At 37.0% G+C, this 22,672-nt stretch overlaps 1 protein-coding gene across 2 annotated transcripts in view; it reads right to left on the reverse strand.

Annotated features, from left to right (window-relative positions):
- Positions 1-14,476: 14,476 nt before the first annotated feature.
- LOC122811777 (keratin, type II cytoskeletal 6A-like) overlaps positions 14,477-22,672 on the reverse strand; it is a 268,176-nt gene continuing 259,980 nt past the window's right edge. For both annotated transcript variants that reach the window (XM_044083837.1, XM_044083836.1), the window contains exon 8: positions 14,477-17,127. In XM_044083837.1, the coding sequence (XP_043939772.1) occupies positions 16,833-17,127 (295 nt within the window). In that variant the 3' untranslated portion in view covers positions 14,477-16,832. The remainder of the gene's footprint in view (positions 17,128-22,672) is intronic.

Here is a 22,672-nt window from a genome sequence, read left to right on the forward strand (position 1 = left end):
TTTAAATCTTAGCAGCTTCCATTCTTTTGATATGTTCTCCAGTATACTTTTTAAATACTATAATGAGAAGCTCCGGATGTTTAATTCTAAACTTTTATTCAATCACAAGATTAAATTACTGGTGTTAAGTAAACCAAAATTATATCTCCAGCATTTATTGTCAGCAGATAAACTCATTGGTTAAGTGTCGGTCTAAGCTGTAAGAGTTAATATGTGATATGCATAGATGTTTGCTTTGAAAATGTGGTCAAGTGCACTGTAGTTTTAGCTCTGTACTGTAGCCCTCTGAAAGTTGATAAAAGTGTTAACAACAAAATACTCAATTAAGTAACAACATTATAAGTAGTCTCTTGGATAAGGGAGATGTCTAAATTTTGATCTTGTTGTCTCCAGCCATGGGAGTTGTCTTTGAAAAGCTGAAAAATGCAATCAGAGGAACATATTTAATGTCTACTAAAGAAATATTAATATACTTGTACATTGTATTGCATTTCAGTTTATGTTAAACATGAAATATGATGTGGTTTCAGAACTATTTATGTTTTTATTCCAATATGACTTTGCAAATACTAATTTAAATACTGGTTTCGGACTTGAGTAATCTAAAACATTTACACAACAATGGTATTGTATTATACAGTAATGTCAGTAAATAGTTTTCAACAGATGTCTGCAACATACAGTTATAGATTTTAACATGATGTTTATTAATACCCTAAACTATTTTGAAATGATACTACCTTAATCTAAATATTTATACCTTTTTGAAACCTGATTAGAAATAAGTATTATTGAATTACAATAAGATAAGAGTAAAGAATATATTTATATATTTTAACTGATTAGATTATCTTAATATATTATTGAATTATCTTTATTTAAAAACTAAGAGGATAAGAGAAACTGATCCAAGTATTATTTGTGAGGGTAGAAAGTTTGCTTGGTTAGATTTATTAACCAAACAAAGAGATATATTACCTCATAGCAATAGGGAATGTTTTTTAAGGTTAAGAATTGCAAGTTTGGAAGTTCTTTGTTTTTTTTTTATTCTATCACTTTGGTGTCACTCAGAAACATGCAAAAATCATACAAGAAAAATGTTTTGAAATCTGTATCCAAGATGGAACTAAGAATAAACAATATTAACATAAATTTGCACATAAAACAAACTCAAAACTAGGAAATGTTTATCCATAAATGTTAATGGTCTAAATAATAGTAATAAAAGGAAAAGCCTATTCAAGTACATAAACTTACATAAACCACACATAGTCTTCTTACAAGAGACACACTTATTAGATAGAGATATAAACAACTTAAATATTAATAATTACACAGTACTAATAAACACTCAATACAAAACAAAAAAAGAGGAGTAGCTATACTACTTCGCAACTCAACTATAACACCTAAAATAATTACTACTCATCAATATACATCAGGTATGTTTTGTCTAGCTTCAATAGAATTAAATAAGAGAATCTATACTTTAGTAAATCTATATTGGATCCCAGGACTAGGATTAAAAACAGTTAAACAGCACTTTGAAGAGATAACTCATTTAACTAAGGGTAGCCTGATATTGGCAGGAAACTTCAACTGTATAATGAATGAAACAGATACAGATCTAAATCTAAAAGAAGAAAACAACCTATCTCAAAATTTATAGATACATTGTATTTAAAAGATATAAATGAATTTGCAGAAGCAGACTCACATTTTATCCTCATAGATATAAAACAACTCTAGAATTGATAGAATATATGTTGACAATGACCTAATAACAAAAATTGACAAAGTCAAAATTATAAATTGTCCTTTATCTGATCATAATGCCATAGTCTTTGAGATAGAGCTTACACCATTTTATTCAAATCCCATTGCTAAGATACCTTCCTATATCACAAAATTGACAGATTTCAAAGAATTTTATGAAGAAACAATCAAAAACTTTCTAGAAATAAATTACACAGAAGATATTTCAGAAATAGATGTCTGGGATTCATTAAAAGCAGTTATATATGGGAAAATATTATCCTGGTACATAAATAAAAGGAAGTTATGGAATAGATATGCTAGACTTACAAAACAAAGCAGATAAATTGAAACTGGAAATACATAAGGGTAATACTACTCAAGTTCAAGTACTTACACAAATCAATAAGACGTATACAGAATTGTTACATCATAAGACTATGATTAACTTAGAAAAGATAAAAATAAACTCATACTCTACTAATTCAGCACACCTAAGACACTTAACTAATTGAACAAAAAATAATTAAATCTAAGCAAATAAAATAAATATTTATTCCTAATACTAACAAAAGAGTTACGGAACTAAATGATATTTTAGAAGCATTCAGACTCCAATTTAACATTGATAATTCCATAAACACTCAAGATACACCTACTAAGGATATAAAAATACTTAGAAAATAATATTCATAGTAAATTAACACAAGAACAAATAGATTTTATAAGCAAACCAATCAATATGACAGAATTAAAATCACAAATTAAAAAGCTCAAGACAAATAAAGCATCTGGCCCAGACAATATGCTACCAGAAATGTATAAATTAATACCCAATCAAGCCATATCTTATTATTAAAAGTATATGATATAGCCAAGAAAGATTTGAATATCCCACCCTCTTGGAAATATTCATTGATATCCCCCAATTATCAAACCAGATAAAGATGAGAAGCAGTGTTCCTCATATAGGTCAATATCATTACTCAATATAGACTATAAGATGTTTATGGTTATATACGCAGATAGAATCAAACACTTTCTTCCTTTCTTAATTCAGAAAGATCAAACAGGTTTTATTAAAGGAAGAAATACTTCAAATAATATTAAAAGAATACTAAAATTAATAGATTATAGCAAACATAAAGTCCTAGATTTAAATGTAATCTCATTAGATATTAATAAAGCTTTTGATTCAGTTAACTGGAACTTTCTTTCACTAGTTTTAAAATAATATAACTTCCCTTCTAATTTTAATAATCTTATCCAAATACTATATGAAAAATCTACTGCATATGTTAAACCAGGATCGCATAGATCAGGCCCTATAGCAATCAAAAAGGGAACTAAACAAGGTTGCCCTTATCACCATTATTATTTGCATTACTCATAGAACCCTTTGCAAATCAAATCAGATCAAACAATAACATAAAGGGCATTTGTATTAATAAAATGTTAAACCTTAAAATCCAACTCTTTGCTGATGACATACTATTAACTCTCTCAGATGCAAATTAATCTTTGAATGCTCTATTTAACTCCATGAATACATTTCAAAATATTTCAGGCTTAAAATTTAACGAAAACAAAACTAAAATTATGCCCTGTAATTGTAAAAAAATAATATAAACAAAAGATTTTCCAAATATATAGTAACAGAAAGTAAATTATTATATCTGGGAATAAATCTACTCAATGTATTAACAGATTCTTTAATATTTAACTATAATAAAATACTAGACAAAATAGAACAAACAATTGATTACTGGAATAAATATATCTTTTCAACAGCAGACAGATTATATCTCATTAAAATAATCATATTTCCCAAGATATTATACCTAATACAAAATTTTTCATTGCCACCTCCCAAATATATTATTCAAAGATACAATAAACTAATTTAAAATTTTCTATGGTTTCCAAATAAACCCCCTATAGCCTTAAATAAACATTTACCATGTTGGGAATATGGTGGAATTAATTTACTGGATATTGATTTATATATTACCTCATCTGTTATTAAAAATATAACACTATGGTTAAATAATTCATACACACAATATGGAAACAAGCCCATGAGCAGATTTACATAGAAATCAATTGTAATCACATACAAGACAACAGTAATATCATCACCCCTTATATGGATGTTAAAAGATTATTTTTTAGGGAAAAGGAATAATATTAATAAATTGCCATCAAACTATATAAGCTCTACACTTTCAGTGTTGAAAACATATATAAACAAAATACCAAATGTTAATTCTTGATTTTTCTTATTTTCCCTATAGCTTTTACACCATATATTGTAGATGTATTCCAAATATCTAAAATAAATATACTCAAAGAAGAAACATTACTCTTTTGGCATCAACTTATGGAGAAAGGGAAAATTCTAACAAATGAACAGATAATTTATAACTATAATATAAATAAAGATAATTGGTTGTTTTTACAAAATCTAAGGCATTTTCTTATAAATAAAATAGAACAAATGCAACCTTCAGTTAGACATGAAGCTCCAAAACTCATTGAATACCTTATTCTTATAACAAAACAGTCTTAACAGGGTACAGGTTATTTGTCTAATATCTGTAAAAATTGTTAGAAAAACAAACAACTATCATGAAAAATCATACTGGGATTATTATACTTTAATAAACAACCATCCTCCAATTGAAGAAGAAAAAAGTAATATTCTAAAATCTTCCAAATTTTCTACATTATCAAAATACTGGAAATTATTCACTTGGAGATATCTGCACAGAAGTTTCTATACACCACATAGGTTAGCCAAAATGTATTCTATTGAAGATCATTGTTGGAGATGCCATACCAAGATAAAAACAGATTGGCAGCATGTTTTTTATGAATGCATATGTCTCAATATGTACTGGAAATCCATTAACTATTTTTTCAGACTGTTTATAATGATAATTTTCAATTAACAAAGTCTTTAATTTTATTAACTCTCCTATTCCAAACTGTGTACCAAAAAAGACACTAAAATCCTATGGTCACTATTAACAATTTCACATAAAATCATAACTATACACTGGAAAAATGAGGCTTCTCCTACGTTCAAGGAATTTGAGAATTTAACAACAACAGTTGCTCACATGGAAATATTAACAGTGAAGAACAGAACTAAAAGATCTACTTCTTACTATTACTCTTAGATTAAAGTACTGGAAATACTCGAAAAGATCAAAGAAGATATATCATCTTATGTTTCTAACTTTACATAATATAGAATTTCAATGTTAGACACCAATGTAAATAGTTATATAATGGTTTGAAGTTAGTAATGTTTCGAATTGTAAATATGTTATTTATCTTTATTTCAAGTAATGTTTCTTAAGACATCTTATTTGAAATAATAAAAAAAAATTAGTAAAAAAAATGAAATATAGACCCTGTCCCACTGCAGTGCGACCCTGGAGTAAGAATATTATGTAGGGGGTTTGGGGCACAACCTCCCACAATGGGGGGTGTGGGGGCATAGCCCTCCACATAATTCTACTGCAGTTACTGCTATATGAATGTGTATCCATTTAAAATATGTTAACATATATATATTTTCAGCAAAAACTATTTGCAAAATGTGGGGGGATATGCCCCCACACCCCCTTAGTTAATATTCTAACTCTGGGGTTGCACTGCAGTGGGGCAGGGGCTATATTTCATTTTTGACTAAATGAAATTCGACCAAATGAGCTTTCAGTGAAATGAGCCTTCAGTGAAGTGTGCTGCCTGAAATTATTTTTGACCAAATGTGAGTCACCCAAATGATAGGGACTCATATATATATATATATATATATATATATATATATATATATATATATATATAAAACATATGCCCATAACATGTAGTGGAGTCATACCTCAAGACCATAACTCTCAACCTCTTAGCGCAAGAGAACATAATGTAAGTATTGCAGTTATAAATGTAGAATGTTGCTACAGTAACAGGGGTTATGTCAACATACATGTTGTGAAGGAAAGCTCTCTCTGGTGTAACAGGGTTTGTTGTGACATATCTCTTCTGAGGGATTTGAAGTCAATAACACACATGGATGTTACCATTTACTAACTGCAATTATCAAAGTATGCTACTGCATTTATAAAGACAGAAAATGTGTGAGTAACACACCAGATCTAAGACTCCAACCTCTGGACAGTTTGCAGATAGCCCTACAGGTGAGAGTTTTCTCAACCACATAACACTTCCATGCCAGACTTTAAATCATGCAGAACAGCCATATCCACACAAACCCTGTTAAACCAACATTACTTTAAATGTAGAACAGCAATACTTACAGTCTGTTCCCATGTCTGGAACATCCCCCTCCAGTTTGTTAGCCTGTCTCCACAGTGTTTTTTGTTAGAGGTATTTCTGACTACCTTCTAAGATGCTCTTTGTCAGGCACCCACATGAAGTCCTGCTCACAGTGAAGGAAAAAGGCCAACATTCACACGAAGTGCTTAGTTATACGAGTGTGTTTCCATGCAATTGGTTATAGGAATGATACCACAGTTGTTCTACATGCAATTAGTAAGTAGGGGACTCCAATTCATGCAAAGGCCATCAGCTGATCATGAGCATTACCTACAAAAGTCAAGCTGCTGCCTATGCAAAACAGATGCATTTTTCCATATCTATCAGAGAAGGGGGGAGACAGAGACAGAGACAGAGAGAAAGAAAGAAAGGAAGAGAGAAAGAGCCAAGCATGTTTGTATATGATCTGTGGGTGGAGAGTGGTCTCTGGGTATTATAATGGTTGCCTATATTGTTCACTAATCCATACTGTCACATAGTCATTGCATGTGGCAGTAGACATTTATGGTTGTGGATTGTCTACAACAACCTCTACAGTGTTTGACAACTGTTGGCCTTGTAATGTGGACATTGGGACATATAAGTCCTCAATATAATAATGTAGCAAAACCTGTACTGCAATAGATCCTGTTATTGCACAATCACCCCACCACCCACACACTTGCCAATACTGAGTTTTGAACCCCTTCTTAGCTATGTATTGCTATTACAGTGTTATGCATTTATAGCAAGTGTCACAGAGCATAGATGTTATAGAGCTGTCCAAAGGTATCTTTGAAGGTGAGTGACATCAGCAGCAGTGCTAAAGGAGGGATAAGGGAAGTGCAGTAAGTGTGACTGTCTACAAAATCAGGTGTTAATAAAGACACACACGCACTCTCTCACACAAACACACACATTATCACAGTTACCAGGACCAGGATGAGAACTCTTACCTAACTAGTTTGCTACACTACAGGATTACACAGTTATCGCAAGTGCCATGTAGCTTATAGGGCTGAGATTTGGCCAAAAGGTTATTTCAAGGTGACTGACATCAGCAGGCATGCTAAAGTAGGTCAATGGGAGGTGTAGTGAGTGTGAATGGCTTCAAAATCATTCATCTCAACACACATTCACACAGTTTAACACTTGCCATGTCTGGGATTAGCACTCCTACTTAACTAGTTTGCTACACTACAGTATTACACAGTTATCACCAGTGCCATGTAGCTTACAGAGCTGAGACTTGGTCAAAGGGTTATTTCAAGGTCACTGACATCAAAAGGAGGGCTAAAGTAGGGCAATGGGAGGTGTAGTGAGTGTGAATGGCCTTAAAATCCTACATCTATACACACACACACACACACACACACACACACACACACACAGTTTAACAATTGCTATGCCTGGGATTGGAACTCCTACCTAACTAGTTTTCTACACTACAGTATTACGCAGTTATCGCAAACACCATGCAGCTTATAGGACTGAGATTTGGCCGGTGGTTTATTTCAATGTGACTGACATCAGCAGAAGTGCTAACATGGGCAACGGGAAGTGCAGTGTGTGTGAATGGGCCATAAATCATTCCTCTGGAAACACACACTCAGTCACACACAAATTTACATTTGTCAGGACTGAGTATACAAATGCTACAGGAATACTGATTTGTACTATTGTGTTACACAGTTATCACAAGCACCACAGACACTATAGGGCTGAGGGCTACCAAAAGGAATTTCTATTGTGATTGACATCAGCACATCATGTGATATCGGCCAATTGGATGTGTTTTTGGTGGGACAGGCCTCATAATGGAATTCTCTGTGTCACTGTCTGTCTCTCTCTTCCCCACATCTCTCTGTGTGTATGTTTGACATATTATAGCCTGTTGGCCTTGGATATGTGTGAGTATTCCTATCTAATGTGAGTGTGAAGCATAAATGGTGCACAATTTGGTGTGTGTGCACAGACATCTGCAAATGACAGATATGTATAGTCCACTGTGTTGTCAGACATGGGCTTCATTTCTCTAAGTGTAGGAGCATGCCCATTATGACCCTCTGTATTGAGTGTGAGATTCCATTCCAGGTAGGGTTGTACTCCAGTCCACTGTTTGGTGTTCTACACCTACAGCTAGCAGCCTGTTTCTGCAGGATATCTGTAGATAGGTTGACAATATGGAGTCACAATGATACGGGGGATCTGTAAGTATTGCTGTCTGTGCTGCTTGTGTTACATGGTAAGTGTTAGCAGAGATATTCAGACATATGTACTGTTTTACACTGTGATGTATTATGTCATCAACTACTGACAGATACAATTATTTGCTCACAATTATTTCCTGAGAAATACAAGATGAATGAAGCTGAGTCCAGTATTGTGGTCCGCAGCCTACACATTTTTGCACACTCCTGCCATTCTGGAGGGGTAGCTGCAGACACTTACTGATGGGTCTGTGTAAATGATCCACCACCTCGGTATTATGTTGGCTGAGGATCCCCGTCTTGTACCTATATCAACTTAACAGAATGGCCATATCCTGCTGTGGCCATACCTCTCAGCTGTATAGCTTCACCCAGGTTACCCAGAGACAGGGCTCATATATCTGGTCAGTTCCCCTTCACACAGTGGTTTACGAGCAGGTTTTTAGCCACCCATTACTGGGTTTGCAGGCAGGGGTAGCATGGGCATACATCAGAGTTTCAGACTTCACACACTCTATGACGTCCATGCTTCTAACCCCCCCACTCTGTTATTCTATCCTCTTCCTAACATTATGCGAGTGATATCTGAGAAGTATCCCTGTAGTTGGCCCTTCATCCCAGCAGTATTTATGGATTGGTCCACATTTCATCCAGTAGGACATGGGGGGCATGCTTCTGGGATTTGTCAACATAGCCTCACATTTGAGTTCTGTTGACTGTGTTAGGTTGTTAGTTGAAACCCCATAAGATAGCATACACTGGCACTACGGGTGAGGCACAGGCCTTTGACAGAGGACTGTATGCCATTTGGTAGTGATGCAGGCCATCTGTAGCAGACCAGTGCATTCTGTCAATCCTACATTCCCAGGCTGTGACCCAGTAGATTCCCCTGGGTTGACAGGGTAAGTGTGTGAGGTGTTAATAGCAATAGTTCCTGTCCATATTGATCCATTGGTCTGGATGCAAGCAGGGTGCTGCTTACAGTTAGGGACACACGTGCATAGGACACCTCTTCAGCATGCTGCATTCTGTGGGTATTCCCATACAGAAGTGGGGTCATACTGTACTCATTCCCAACAACAAGGATATGACCTGTGATAAACCTGTGGCTGATGGTGGGGTGAGCTGAGTGCATGTGTGATATGGAAGCTACTTGCAGCTGACTCACAAATATACCTGGGACATTCCCCTTATACTGCCTTGTGCGGGGACATAGGCAGTCTCTCATTACTTCATAACTGTGCCTTTTGTGGTCTGCCAGTGATTGGCCAGACTGCATCAGTATTCCATACTACGCAGCCAACTAATGTGATGCTAACCTGTATGTACAATTCCAAATTTGTGTGCAGTTGACAGTTGCATTTTATGCACTCTGTCTAGACTACACTTCCACCTGTGTAATGTGTGTATGTATGGGCTCACATTTGTGGCATGTCCATCTTTCAGATGGTGACAGATATTGACATCTGAACAGTGAGTATGGACAACTGCTGACATGGGTATTGCTGAGAAGCATTGTGGTTGGCACTGCCGTTGTCAGAACATAGCCCTGTCAACCACAGTACTGCCCATATGCCACTGAGACACAACCCTCCATGCCTACATGCTGACCATTTACAGACAGTATTGAACACGCAACAACCTAATACACAGACCTCTGCATATTGTACACATGCAACAATCTATCCTGTAGATTGGGCCAGCTTGGGTAGTCTGTGCTCCACTGATATTACTCCTCACACTAACATGTTACTGCATTTCTACATAGGATTGTGGCGGGGGGGCACATTTGACGACTTTAAACATTTGCTATGACAGTACTCATATTTCAGGTACTCTGTTGGCTTTCATTTCATATTGTATTCTGACCTATCATGCAGACTGGAGGCATATCAGTAGAGTACAGATCTTATTATTGACCTACATTTCAGTTTCAGACTTCTTACCCTTCAAAACTAACATACGACTGCCAGACCTGCTGTAGTCTGTCTGTGTAGGTCTGGAGGGGGGGCTGTTCACCATTGCCATCAATTGGAGGCTTTAGCCCAGCCTTTCATTATGGTCATCTACACCTGTCCTGCCGGCTGAGGCTGGTGGTGGGCCATCACATGTCCTGCAGTGGGATTTGCCACCTTGTCTAGTACTGCCTAGTATGGTGACACCAGTATTTGTCATGGATTTCATGCTGCCCATATAGGTGTCCACTATCTGCTGCCATCCCATTCAGTCACCCGATTTCCTTGCATGCTCACATCCATAGATACAACTATCAGAACATAGTACTCCATTCAGTAATTGATAGGAAGAGTGACTTACCTTGTGGCTGGGCCAGTATTGAGGATGGTGCTGAAGGACTGACTATGTTGGATGCACATTGTACACTCCCTATACATGGTAAAGCACAGGTAGTGTCATGTTTGGCATCCCTTTTACTGTATGTGCGAGTCAGAGAGAGAGGTGTCATTCCCTGAGTCCCTAACATGTCAGTGTATGTGACTATGTGTTGCCCCTTTGCCAAGGCCTGGGCATACTGCGCATGCCTCCTTCTGCCTACATGGGCAGGCTCAGGAAGTTCCTCCTCCAACTCACTCTGTGCCTGTGATTGCCTTGGCAATGGTGCGGGGCTGTGTGGCCTTGCCCCATGCTGTTCCTGTTGCAGCTGTTTCCACAGGATCATATTGTGTAGCATGGCACATACTATGAACATCTGTGTACATGTAGCTGGAGAGTACTGCAAGGCTCCACCGGATATGTCCAGGCAGCAGAACTGTGACTTGAGCATCCCAAACACATGGTCTATTATGATTCTGGTTTGTGTGTGTGCCTCATTATGAAGTTCTTTTTCATGTGTGTGTGCATTTCTGAGGGGTGTCATCAGCCACGGCTCCAGTGCATAGCCAGCATCCCCCACTAGGTGGTCATATGGGATGTCCCCACTGGCAAATGACTGGTACAGCTGTGTCTTATGCCATCACACATGACCTGGCAGTTGATAGAGAGGAAGCCCTTGCCATTTATCTTGACCCTACCCTGCTCACCAGGTGGTGCTTTGATGTGTATGTGATTGCAGTCTATAGCACCCACTACCTCAGGGTATTCTGCTATTTGGTGGAAGAGACGCATATTGCTGATCAACGCCTCACGGGTGTTGAGGAAATATATGTGCTCATCGACATGTACTGACATGGCATCCAGGAAATGGTGGAGTACCCTGGATGCTGATGCCTGTGAGATCCCCTTGATATCCCCAGTTGCCCTTTGGAAGGTACCTGTGGCTAGTATTCTCAAGCCTACACATACCTTGGTATCCACTGGGATGGGTTCCCCTCTGTTGGTTCTGTGTGTGAGGCGGGGCCGGCACAGCTGAACAATTTGCTGTAGAATGTCCCTGTCCACCCTATAGCGCTCCACTATCTCCAGCTCATGTAGCCCCTGGTAGGTTACCCTGGGTCTGTACACTCTTCTCCTCCTCCTCATTGTTGGATGGTCATCAGCATTCACATTCTTACCACCCTCAGCCTCTTGCATCTATTGATGTATGAGAATGACAGCAGCCCCTAACATTTTGTTAGTTTTGTCAGGTAAAATTTCCCCATCTGTGTATACCATAGATGTAGAGTTTGTGGGAAAAAACAGACTGAAAGGTGTTTGCATAGTTTATAGTAGTGTGCTGGGCTGCTACCTGTGTAATTGGCTGATTCTGATACATTTCACCTGCCAGCTATGCTAGTTCTCCTTGACTGCCTGCTGTTTACTCTTCGTATTGCCTTCCCGTTTAAGCCCTGAGGCACACCATGCATACCCAGTGCTCAGATGTGAACACAGCTGCTCTTTCCTGTTTTTTTTCTTTTGTTTAAAACCTGGTGCATGGTGCGCACACCCTTTTAGGCAATGTAAACACTGCTAGGCAGCCTCAGAAACACACCCTTTCTTAGCTTTTCTTAGTTAAGGGCAAAAGCAGGCCACACAGCTCTAATAAGCCTTACAGCATACATGACACTCCCCCTTATGAGGTCATCCACCTCTTAGACTTATACAATGGTGTTGCTGCACCTACACGGTTGGGTGCAAGCTAACACTGACAGGAAAATTGTGATTCAGTATCAGTCCCCTCATTTACATAAACTAGAATGCAAATTCATAGTTACCACACTCACACTGAGCCTTCCCCCTTAGCAACCACTATTCCCTGGTATTGTTGTCTTATGCATGCCATTGACTATGATGGCAAAATGCTGATTTGGGTAAAAAAGCTTATTTCCCCCTTTTTTTCTTATTTTCATGGCAATCCCATTTGTGCACTGCTACCCTATGCTTAAACAAGATTGCCCCCAAAGAAAAAAACTTGTTTTTTATGAAATTGCAACTTTTTAATGCCAATGGCCATATATTTTGCCATTGGCATGCCTACTACAGTGAATACATGCTTTATTTTGAGCTGTCATGCCTCCGCTTTGTAATTTGCAGAAATGTATTCCGTTAGTAACCAAATACATTTCTGAAGCATACACTATTCCTGCACAGACACCTGCCTGCTTCACCACCTGCATGATTTAAACCAGCTAATGAGGTAATTAGCAGATAGCAGTGGTGTCCGTGCAGGAATAGTGTAGGAGCACTCGTGCACATCCTAACTTATTCCTGGATTGCTCGTCGGCCATATTACATGCAGCAGCTCTTGCACTATTCCTGCGCTCCATGCAGAGGTTGCTGAATCCGGGGGATTATTTTTCTAATTTAGCTGTTTTTTTCCTAGTGTTATATGTATTTTCAAAAGCACTTTTCATTCTATTCAAAAAGTATATGCATAGTCTGTTGTGTTATGGGGATCACTTTTTATTATACAATGACTGCCCAGTAATATTCAAAAAACAGCACATTGATTGGTCAGCACAACCAACGAGCCTGTTGTAAATCTGAGAATATACCAATGTAAGAAGGTCCGGTCACCTGGACTTTTTTCCATAAGTATATCCCATGAAATTTTTACTTTTCTTTCTTTTTTTTTAATAAATTTACAAAACTGAAGACCTCAAATGAACAAGGGAGACAGCACAGAGAAAAATAACAGAATAATCAGGTATGTTCTACAAAACTAAAGAAATGTACCTTATTATCCTTTTGTTTTCTCGGTCCTGTCTCTCCTGAATGTTAAAAGTGTCATGGTTTCTTTTTTCTTAATAATAAAAAAAAAATAATAGAGATCTTCCTTTCTCCATTGCTTCCTTTACATAGCAGTGATATACTGCATAAGTGTGGGAACGCAAGTCCCATACGCATGCGCAGTACATCAGGAAAACCCCAGGACACCAGAGAAAATACAGAAGGGTAATATGGAGTCAATATACAAAGATATTAAGAAAAGTAAGTATTTTTTTCTCAGATAATGTCATTGTATTATAGCAATAACTGACTCTGTGGTGTGGTATATTGAAGATTTACTCACAGCTGGCTTTATTTAATCACTCGGGCTTCACCCTCATAATTAAACCACACAAACCATGGGTAAATCTTCAGTATACCACACCAACATCATTGGTTATTGCTATAATATCTGTGGTTCTTTCACTTTCTGTTGCTTGTAATGCTCCAGTAACTCTCCTCAAAATCAACAGTAAAACACAGTAAATGTAGTTGCATTCAGCCATCATACAGAGGTTAGAGGAGGCCTTTTAATTTTGGTCCACATCTCATCATGCATGGCATGATGACATCATATCCAAGTATAACATATTAACTCTTCACTGAGGACAGTTAGCCTGAAGTCCCCATTCCATTCAAGCAAATCTCCTGGACTCCAATGTCAGTTACAGCCAGGCAGAAAGCCAGCATGATAATACATTTATTTTAATTGCTTCTTCAGTCTACTTCTCATTCCATTATACAACATAAATTGCTCTCCATATAATATCTTGCCATAAATTATACAGCAAGTTTGGATAACAGCACTGCTTTGTAAATAAATAGAATAAATGCGAAGTACCCAGCACTTTTATAAATAATTTGATCAATTATATAAGAAAGCAAATGAGAGACACAATAACACTAATGATAAGCCTAACATGCATACAACTACAGACTTAACAGGCTGTATTTTTGAAGAAATTATTAACTTTCATTCCTCTGTTTCACTAACTGATATAATTGCAAGGGATTTGTAATAGAGAAAAAAAACAGACAATCACAGATAGTTTTATTGCATTTTATTGTTGTTAATATATCAAACAGTACAAATACATTCTGAAACATTTATATTTAACAATAAACCACAGCACCACTGCTTCTCCAAACACAGATACAGAATAATAAGGGTTTTATTAACTGGACTTCCTGGTACTCTTGCCTTCCAGGCATAGCCAAACACAATATTGAAAATATTTTTAGTTAATAAGTATATTCAGGGAGTTATTAGACTACTGTCTGCTGACAAGATATATCACTACTGAACAGGAGTTATGATAACATTCATTACGTACAGGTTTGTGTTGACCTGACAACTGAAAGTTTCACACAGTTTGTAACAACTAAATATAAGCTGCTGACCTGAGACTGGAATGTGATGAATGGGTCTTCATATGCTTTGTAATGTTAACACACCAAAAGATACTAAGAAAACGATGAATCATTTTCTTTTTATCTGTTATGCATGAGTGGTTATAGATGATTTCTTATTTTTTGAATAAGCAAATTAATGGAAACTTAGAACACTAGAAAGTATATCTTCTGAGGTTTGTCAATTCATTCTTTAGAATTGCTGCAGCTTATTGCATTAATTAATGTTCCAGACTTCCAATGTATGCTACTTCCATACTTTGGGGATGGTCTTAATTAGAAATAGCTACTCATTTACTAACTTAGTTTTGGGTAATACATAGAGGGGAAAGGGAGGAAAGGTTTTAAATGGTTGCCACTGGTTCATAACAGGTTTTTAATCACTTGCTATAAAGGATCTGTAGGCACATAATAAGTAATATATTTATCTGGTACTAACAGTTATTCATCATTCCTATCATTGCATGGTATCAAATTACTAATCTGAGATGTTCATTCTTCCAAAACCATGTGGATCATGCTGAAAAATAAATGGACAGTTTCATAATTTTTGTCTTAATTTATAGAGACATTTCAGTGGTTTCCTCTATGTTTCTGAAGCCCTGTAAAATGTTAATCCTTTTACTGCTTTGTCTATTCTATTATTTAAAACTATGAAACAAATAATGTGGACTTTGAAGCATCATATAGGGATATATTACATTTCTATTATCTTTTAAGTTTTGCACCCTCACATGGTAGAATACAAATGCATTTGGTATGAGGAATGCTTCATAAGTGTACAAACATTAACAAAACCAATATATTCAGGGGACATATTATGGCATCAGACAGGACCGGCCTTTGGTCAACTGGTGCCCTAGGCAAAAGGTCTCATCAGCACCACCCAACACCACCTTATTCCCCCATCCTGGTCTAGCTACACCATCCAAATTGCTGGAAAAGTGCCCCTGCTAGAGTGGCGCTCTAGGCGGCTGCCTAGTTGGCATGTGCTAAGGCCGGCTGTGGCATCAGCATGCAAGTGTTAAGGTATAAAGCGCTACTTCACTTGCAATGCAATTAATGTAAAATAAGAACCACTTTAGAGCTACATTACAAAATCTGGATGGATACATAAAAACATTTTAACAGTGGAGCAGATGGTAGTGTGACATGTTTAGAAAATGTTAAACGTAAAACATGGTACAGAATGCTTGTAAGGATTTCAGAAAATAAATAAAAATGACAGTATCAGAATGTGTCATATCTTAGTATGAATTTTTTAAAAAGTACTTCTGTAAAGACTGATTTTTAAAAGGATATTTTAATGTGTGTTAAATGACACATACATCTTTGGGATATACAGCTATCATAATACAAATATGTACATCGTGGGCATTTTAACCATAATAAAAACATGCAGAATTCTGCATAGTTATGTATTACAACAGAAATGGGATAAAAAAAGAAAAAAGTGCTATAAGCAAACGTAATGCATACACCTTTGATCTGGCCTGTCAGATGTAGGGAGAAGTTCAGAGGGACATTGCTCAAACACTTTTCTTAATTTGGGTTAAAGGGTTTCCTAAATTAGGCACCATTCCACTGTTATTACTTAGTGGTAAGGTAGAGTGGTCAAGCACTACTTTGTTACAGAATCCATAACATTTCAGAAGTATCATTAGTATTTGAACAGTTTTTTTAAAGCTTTATGCAGAAAATGGTACTGCAAGTATGAATAATCAGTTGTTGGAATACTACAGTTAGAAATGCATTTTTGTGGCACAGATGAACTTATGCATTACATGTGCAGAAATTTTGCACAGCTATTGGGTACTTCATGTCAAGTGTATTTGTGTAACTCATATTAGCCAGTGCTAAACAATCCACAATATGGTGTCAGTTTCTGAAATTTTATGAAAGCATAGTCTAACAGTGTGCTTGAATTTAACAGTTTGTACTGTTGTAGTATGATTTATAAAAGTATCAATGTCTAAACAGAAGAGTGTTTCTTTACCGGAATGACCGTTGGCTACTACTGCTGCTAACAACTGTCTTTTTAACAACACTGCCACCAGAGCTAAGCCCACCCTGAAAAGGTCTTGCTCCACCACCCAGACTCAGTACACTGGAGCTCCCACTACTTCCAAACCCAAGGCCTGAGCTTCCAATGCCAGTACTGCCTCCAAGGCTCAACGATCCCACACCAGACCCCGTCACCAGTCCTCCTGCAACACCTCTGCCCGACATTGAAGTCGTTGTCTGCTGAACATAAACTTTGGTGTCTCCAGTAACTTCACCAGTAATCCTGCAAAGAAAGAATATATGTCCACATTAGTGTAAGCAATATAGCTACTTAACATGCTTTTCATATTACCCTACCTTATTAGCTACTTTGATATATGGCTGTGCTCCACAAATAAGCTGTTGACGTTCAGCATAATCTATAGTGCTAAATTCCTTAAATCAAACACTTAGCAGGCAGTTTCATCTAAATGTACCTATCTCGTGCATAATAGTTAACAACTGCACAGCAAACAACTACTAGTGGTGAAGACCTTCAAAAACAATGTTGCAATGCAGTTCAAATAGTGAAAATATAATTCAGTATTGAAGGAAAGATGACTCCATAAAAAAAAAATGAAATATAGACACAGAAGACACAAAAAATATCCATGCCTGGGCATTTGCTTTAATACATGCCGGCAGGCAATGCAGCATTTTACTCATCCTTTGCAGGTTTTTTGTGTGTGTGTGTGTGTGTGTGTGTGTGTGTGTGTGTGTGTGTGTGTGTGTGTGTGTGTGTGTGTGTGTGTGTGTGTGTGTTTCATCATTATTCAAATCACTGTTTGCTGGCACATTTCAATGACTTAGAACCTTTTAAATCTCTAAAATGAACTTTACTGTAGGCCTTGCATGGGGGAGGGAAAGTCTTCTTCTGCATCTTCCATATGGTCAACAAACTGGGAATTGATGAACTGTGACTGTCAAATCCCAAGATGACCAAAACAGAATAATTATCTGATCAGCTCACATGTATGGATATTGGTATATCTGTCTATCTCTCTCTCTATGTATCAATCTCTCTCTCTCTCTTTATATATATATATATATATATATATATATATATATATATATATATATATATATATATATATATATATATCTATATATATATATATATATATATATATATATATATATATATATACACACACACACACACACACACATAGAGAGAGAGCTGGATAGAGATATAGATGTACATATAGATATATACATACAAATATTTCAAGCATGGGTATTAATGCCCTTCTATCTTATCAATATACCATAACACTTGTTCCCATAATAAGGGTCTAGGCTGTTCTTAAAAAAATCTAAACTAGTATTTACTTTAATGTAATTTGGTAGTCTGTTCTATCAGCTACTCTGTCAGAGAACTAATTTGTACACTTCTCATTCCTACAGAATCTTCTATATAGGCTGATTGTATAATAAAGCTTCATATTTTGCTCAATATCTTTACATACATTTTCTTCAAATTTTTCTTGATCTTGTCTCACACTATGTTTAATCTGTTTGTCCAGCTTGTTTATTTCAGTTTTCAAAGTTTTTGTTCGACCTTCCATTTGTTATATTTTTTATCTCTCATCTTAATCAGATATCTTGTTCTTAAGGAAATATATCCGTCTGATGTTGTATGCCTAGATCCTGATGTTAAACATTTTGTTGATATTTTGCACTCACATGCACACACACACACACGCACACACACACACACACACACACACACACACACACACACACACACACACACACACACACACACACACACACATATATATATTATAAAAAAAAACATAAAATCAACTAAGGCCAATTTTGAGAGAAAAATTGCCATGGATTCAAAGGACAATCATAAGGCCTTTTTCAGCTATGTTAGGAACCTGGGTGGAAACTCCCAGATATGCTCAGAATTAGTCCAAAATGATACAAAAATCACTGAACCCACAGACATTGCCAACATACTGGCAGATAGGTACAGTGCAAACTTCACCCCCCTCTCCCCCCCTAAATGAGAGATAACTATCCCAGCGGACTGTAGCCTCCCAGACATCTCAAATGCACAGGTGAAAGCTGCTCTTTCTAAAGCTAAAAACACAGCATCAATGGGACCAGATGGTGTCCCCAGCTGTGTGCTACATGAGCTAAATGAGGAATTAAACCCGCACATAAGGCAGCTGTTTAATCTCAGCCTTACCACAGAATACGTGCCCACGGAGTGGCGTACAGCAACTGTGGTCCCACTCCACAAAGGCGGTGCCTCTACGGACCCTGGTAATTACCGCCCCATAAGCTTAACAAGTCTAGTCTGCAAAGCTATGGAGAGGATCATAATGGAGCTCATAAACAAAGATATAGGGGACTTGCAGACATTGGACCCGACCCAGTTTGGCTTCGTCAAGGGCAGATCATGCCTTTTGAACTTGGTTGACTTCTTCGAAACAGTTACCAAGGCCATTGATGAGAGAAAGGCAGTCCATACAGCCTACCTTGACCTTGCAAAGGCTTTCGACACAATACCCCACTCGGGTATTGTAGAAAAACTTACCAGCTTAAATGTAAACCCATATGTCACAAGATGGGTTGCAAACTGGCTTAAGGACAGAACCCACAGGGTTAGAGTTGCTGGCGCTATGTCAGACTCCAAGCCGGTCACAAGTGGTGTCCCACAGGGCTCGGTCCTTGGCCCCCTATTGTTCGGCATCTACTTCTCAGAAGTACAGGCCAACACGGGAGGACTTTGGCTGACAAAGTTTGCAGACGACTGAAAACTGGGCACCATAGTGGAAAGTGCATCGGACATGGATATCCTTCAGAAGGGACTCACGGAAACAGACAGCTGGTGCCAGAGCCATGGCCTGAAGTTAAACGCCAAAAAATGTATAGTCATACCCTTCGGGAAAAACAAGGTAACCCCAAGCTACCATATAGGTGGCAATCCACTAAGCACAGAAGAGGTTATCAGGGACCTGGGGACCCAGGTTGACAGTGGCCTTTCTTTTGACACTCACGTTGCTAAAGTGGTTAGAAAGACCTTCTACATTGCCCACCTGATCATGAAGGGATTCACATCCAGATCTAGTGAGGTCATTGTTCCCCTGTACTCTTCACTTATCAGACCAATGATCGAGTACAATGCCCCATTCGGGATGTATCTCACCCGACATCTGCAGCAATTGGAGAGACCCCAAAAGTTCCTCACCAAAAGGATAAAGGGACTCCAAAATCTGTCATATGCTGCCAGATTGAAGAAACTCCAGCTCTATTCAGTCGCATACCGTCTGCTCAGAGGTGACATGTGCCTGACATACAAGGCCATGTCCAACCCGAATTAATGGACATGCTCCACCTCAAAAAATCCAAATCCACCAAAACCACTAGAGCAAGTGACTTAAACCTTAGCACGGATATAAATAGGACGTGCTGGAGGGATAGATTTATCACTCAGAGACTCCCTATGCTGTGGAATAAAATCCCGGTCCATGTGAGGCAGAGCACCTCGTTGGCTCTGTTCAAGAGAAATCTTGACCTGTGGATGGGAGATCGTAGGTTTACCCGGGAATCATCTCTGTGTCACTGCTGGACAGAGGCACAACAAACTAATGGGCACAGTATTTTTTCATGTAAGGGGTGGCGTAAGCCACAAAACTTTGGGCTAGGCTTGTAAATGCCTTAGGGCAGATAGCCTAGTATAAACCTATGAACCTATGAACCTATGTATGTGTATATATATATATATATATATATATATATATATATATATATATATATATATATATATATATATTTGTGTGTGTGTGTGTGTGTGTGTGTGTTGTGTACTTACATCTGTATAGATATGGACAGATATACCTAGATAGATACACACACACACACACACATATATATATATATATATATATATATATATATATATATATATATGTGTGTGTGTGTGTGTGTGTGTGTGTGTGTGTGTGTGTGTGTGTGTGTGTGTGTATATATATATATATATATATATATATATATATATATATATATATATATATATCTGTGTAAACATGTAATTCTTTCACTTGTGGTTTGTTAATAGCTATATATTTTAACTCAGAAATATGTAACCTAAAAATTTCTGTGTCACGTGTTTTGTGCAAATACAATAAATGAGAAATCTCATTTCACAATTGTATAATAAACATATTGAGCAATCACAAAGGAAGTCTTTCACAATCATGTTACACACTGAGGCACTTCAATGCACATTTGTTAGTTAAAAGATGAGTACTGGCATAGAAAGTAAGATACAGCATAAGCAGACATATGCCTTGTACACGGCAAGAAAAAAAACATGAATGCAATTCAGAGACATAGTTTGTCTTGAAACCCCAATGTAGAACATGTTTCTTCTGAAATCTTTTACCACATATATCTGATCAAAAGAAGGGTATTGAAATTCTTCTCCCACTGATGATTTGTATGATTTTTAGAAATAATAAAAGAGTGAAAGAGGTCCAGTTCTATTCCATAAGATCCTTATCATCACTGTGGTGGTCTGGCTCTTGAATTTTACTTGAGTATAGGTGATGTTTGGCCAAGGGGCTTGAGGAGGAAAGGAAATTTGAGAGGTTAAGGGGCAGGACTGGTATGCATAGAAATGGTGTGGCATGACTGTTGACAACTGCATTCCATTCTGTCAAATGAGCAAACAGTGGGTAATTACCAGGGAAGAGCAGATTTAAACAAAAGTTATGCAAGAAGGAATGTGCATGCTCTCCTACATAATATGAACTAGGTATACATTTTAAAATGTATATAAGTCACTTGCTTGTATCAGGTTATATATTGTGGGTAAGTATGATTCACTATAGTATGTTTTTCTCTATGGCTAAGAAAAGACTGAAATGGAGTGCCGGTACCAAAATATATACTGTAGCCCTTAGACTGAATCACAACAGAAATTAACTATTTTAGTCAACAGAGTATGAATTTCTTGTGGGCTCCATAGCTACTGAAATCATGTACTTGTCTAGATTTAATTAATTTTTTGAAAAAAAAAGGAATCAGATTCTTATCAAGAAGTTAACTAAAGCATGTCATAACTAAATACAGAGCTTAATATTTAGGCCAGAATTTAGGCCAGTATTCTTTGCAAGTATATCTGCAAGAAAAATTCAACTTCAGAGACCTGCAGCATACGTATGTTTGTAGAAAAGCATATTATGTGGAATGGACTGCTGGGAAGTTGGTGGATTCAACATGTTTGCTGGGGACTAGATGAGAAGTAGTATGTGTGTGTGTGTGTGTGTGGGCGGGGGGGTATTGTATGTGCCTGCTAAAGGATGCAAGATGGTGGTTCTGTACAGCATTATAGCTACATACCGAGGATTAGATTGTTTGAAGCTGGCAAGTTTAACATCATCTTTGTAAGAAACATTCTGAACAGCAATATGGAAAGCAAATGGAATCTGAAATATTTGTGTTATGAGCTGAAAGTCAAGAGTCTGTGAGAAGTATTGACATATTCTAGGGATTAACAAGAACTGAGCTAGGTTCAGATGCTATTGATATATGTGTTTGTGTATGTTGGGAACCAAACATCTTTGTCCATTACTCATTTTATTAAACAATTTGCAGTTCTAAACTATACTGTACATGTCAATAAGTCTAAACTTGAAGTAATAATTATAAAAAGAAAATAATATCTGAAGTTCATATTGTGGACTATAAGTCATGTATTAATTACATTATGTTAATAACTAAAATTCTTACTCATATCATGTTTTTATAACTAAAAGAATGCATTTCCA

This window comes from Protopterus annectens, chromosome 9.part0 (genome assembly GCF_019279795.1).
Source record: "Protopterus annectens isolate FY-2018-M chromosome 9.part0, PAN1.0, whole genome shotgun sequence".
NCBI classification, from domain to species: domain Eukaryota; kingdom Metazoa; phylum Chordata; order Ceratodontiformes; family Protopteridae; genus Protopterus; species Protopterus annectens.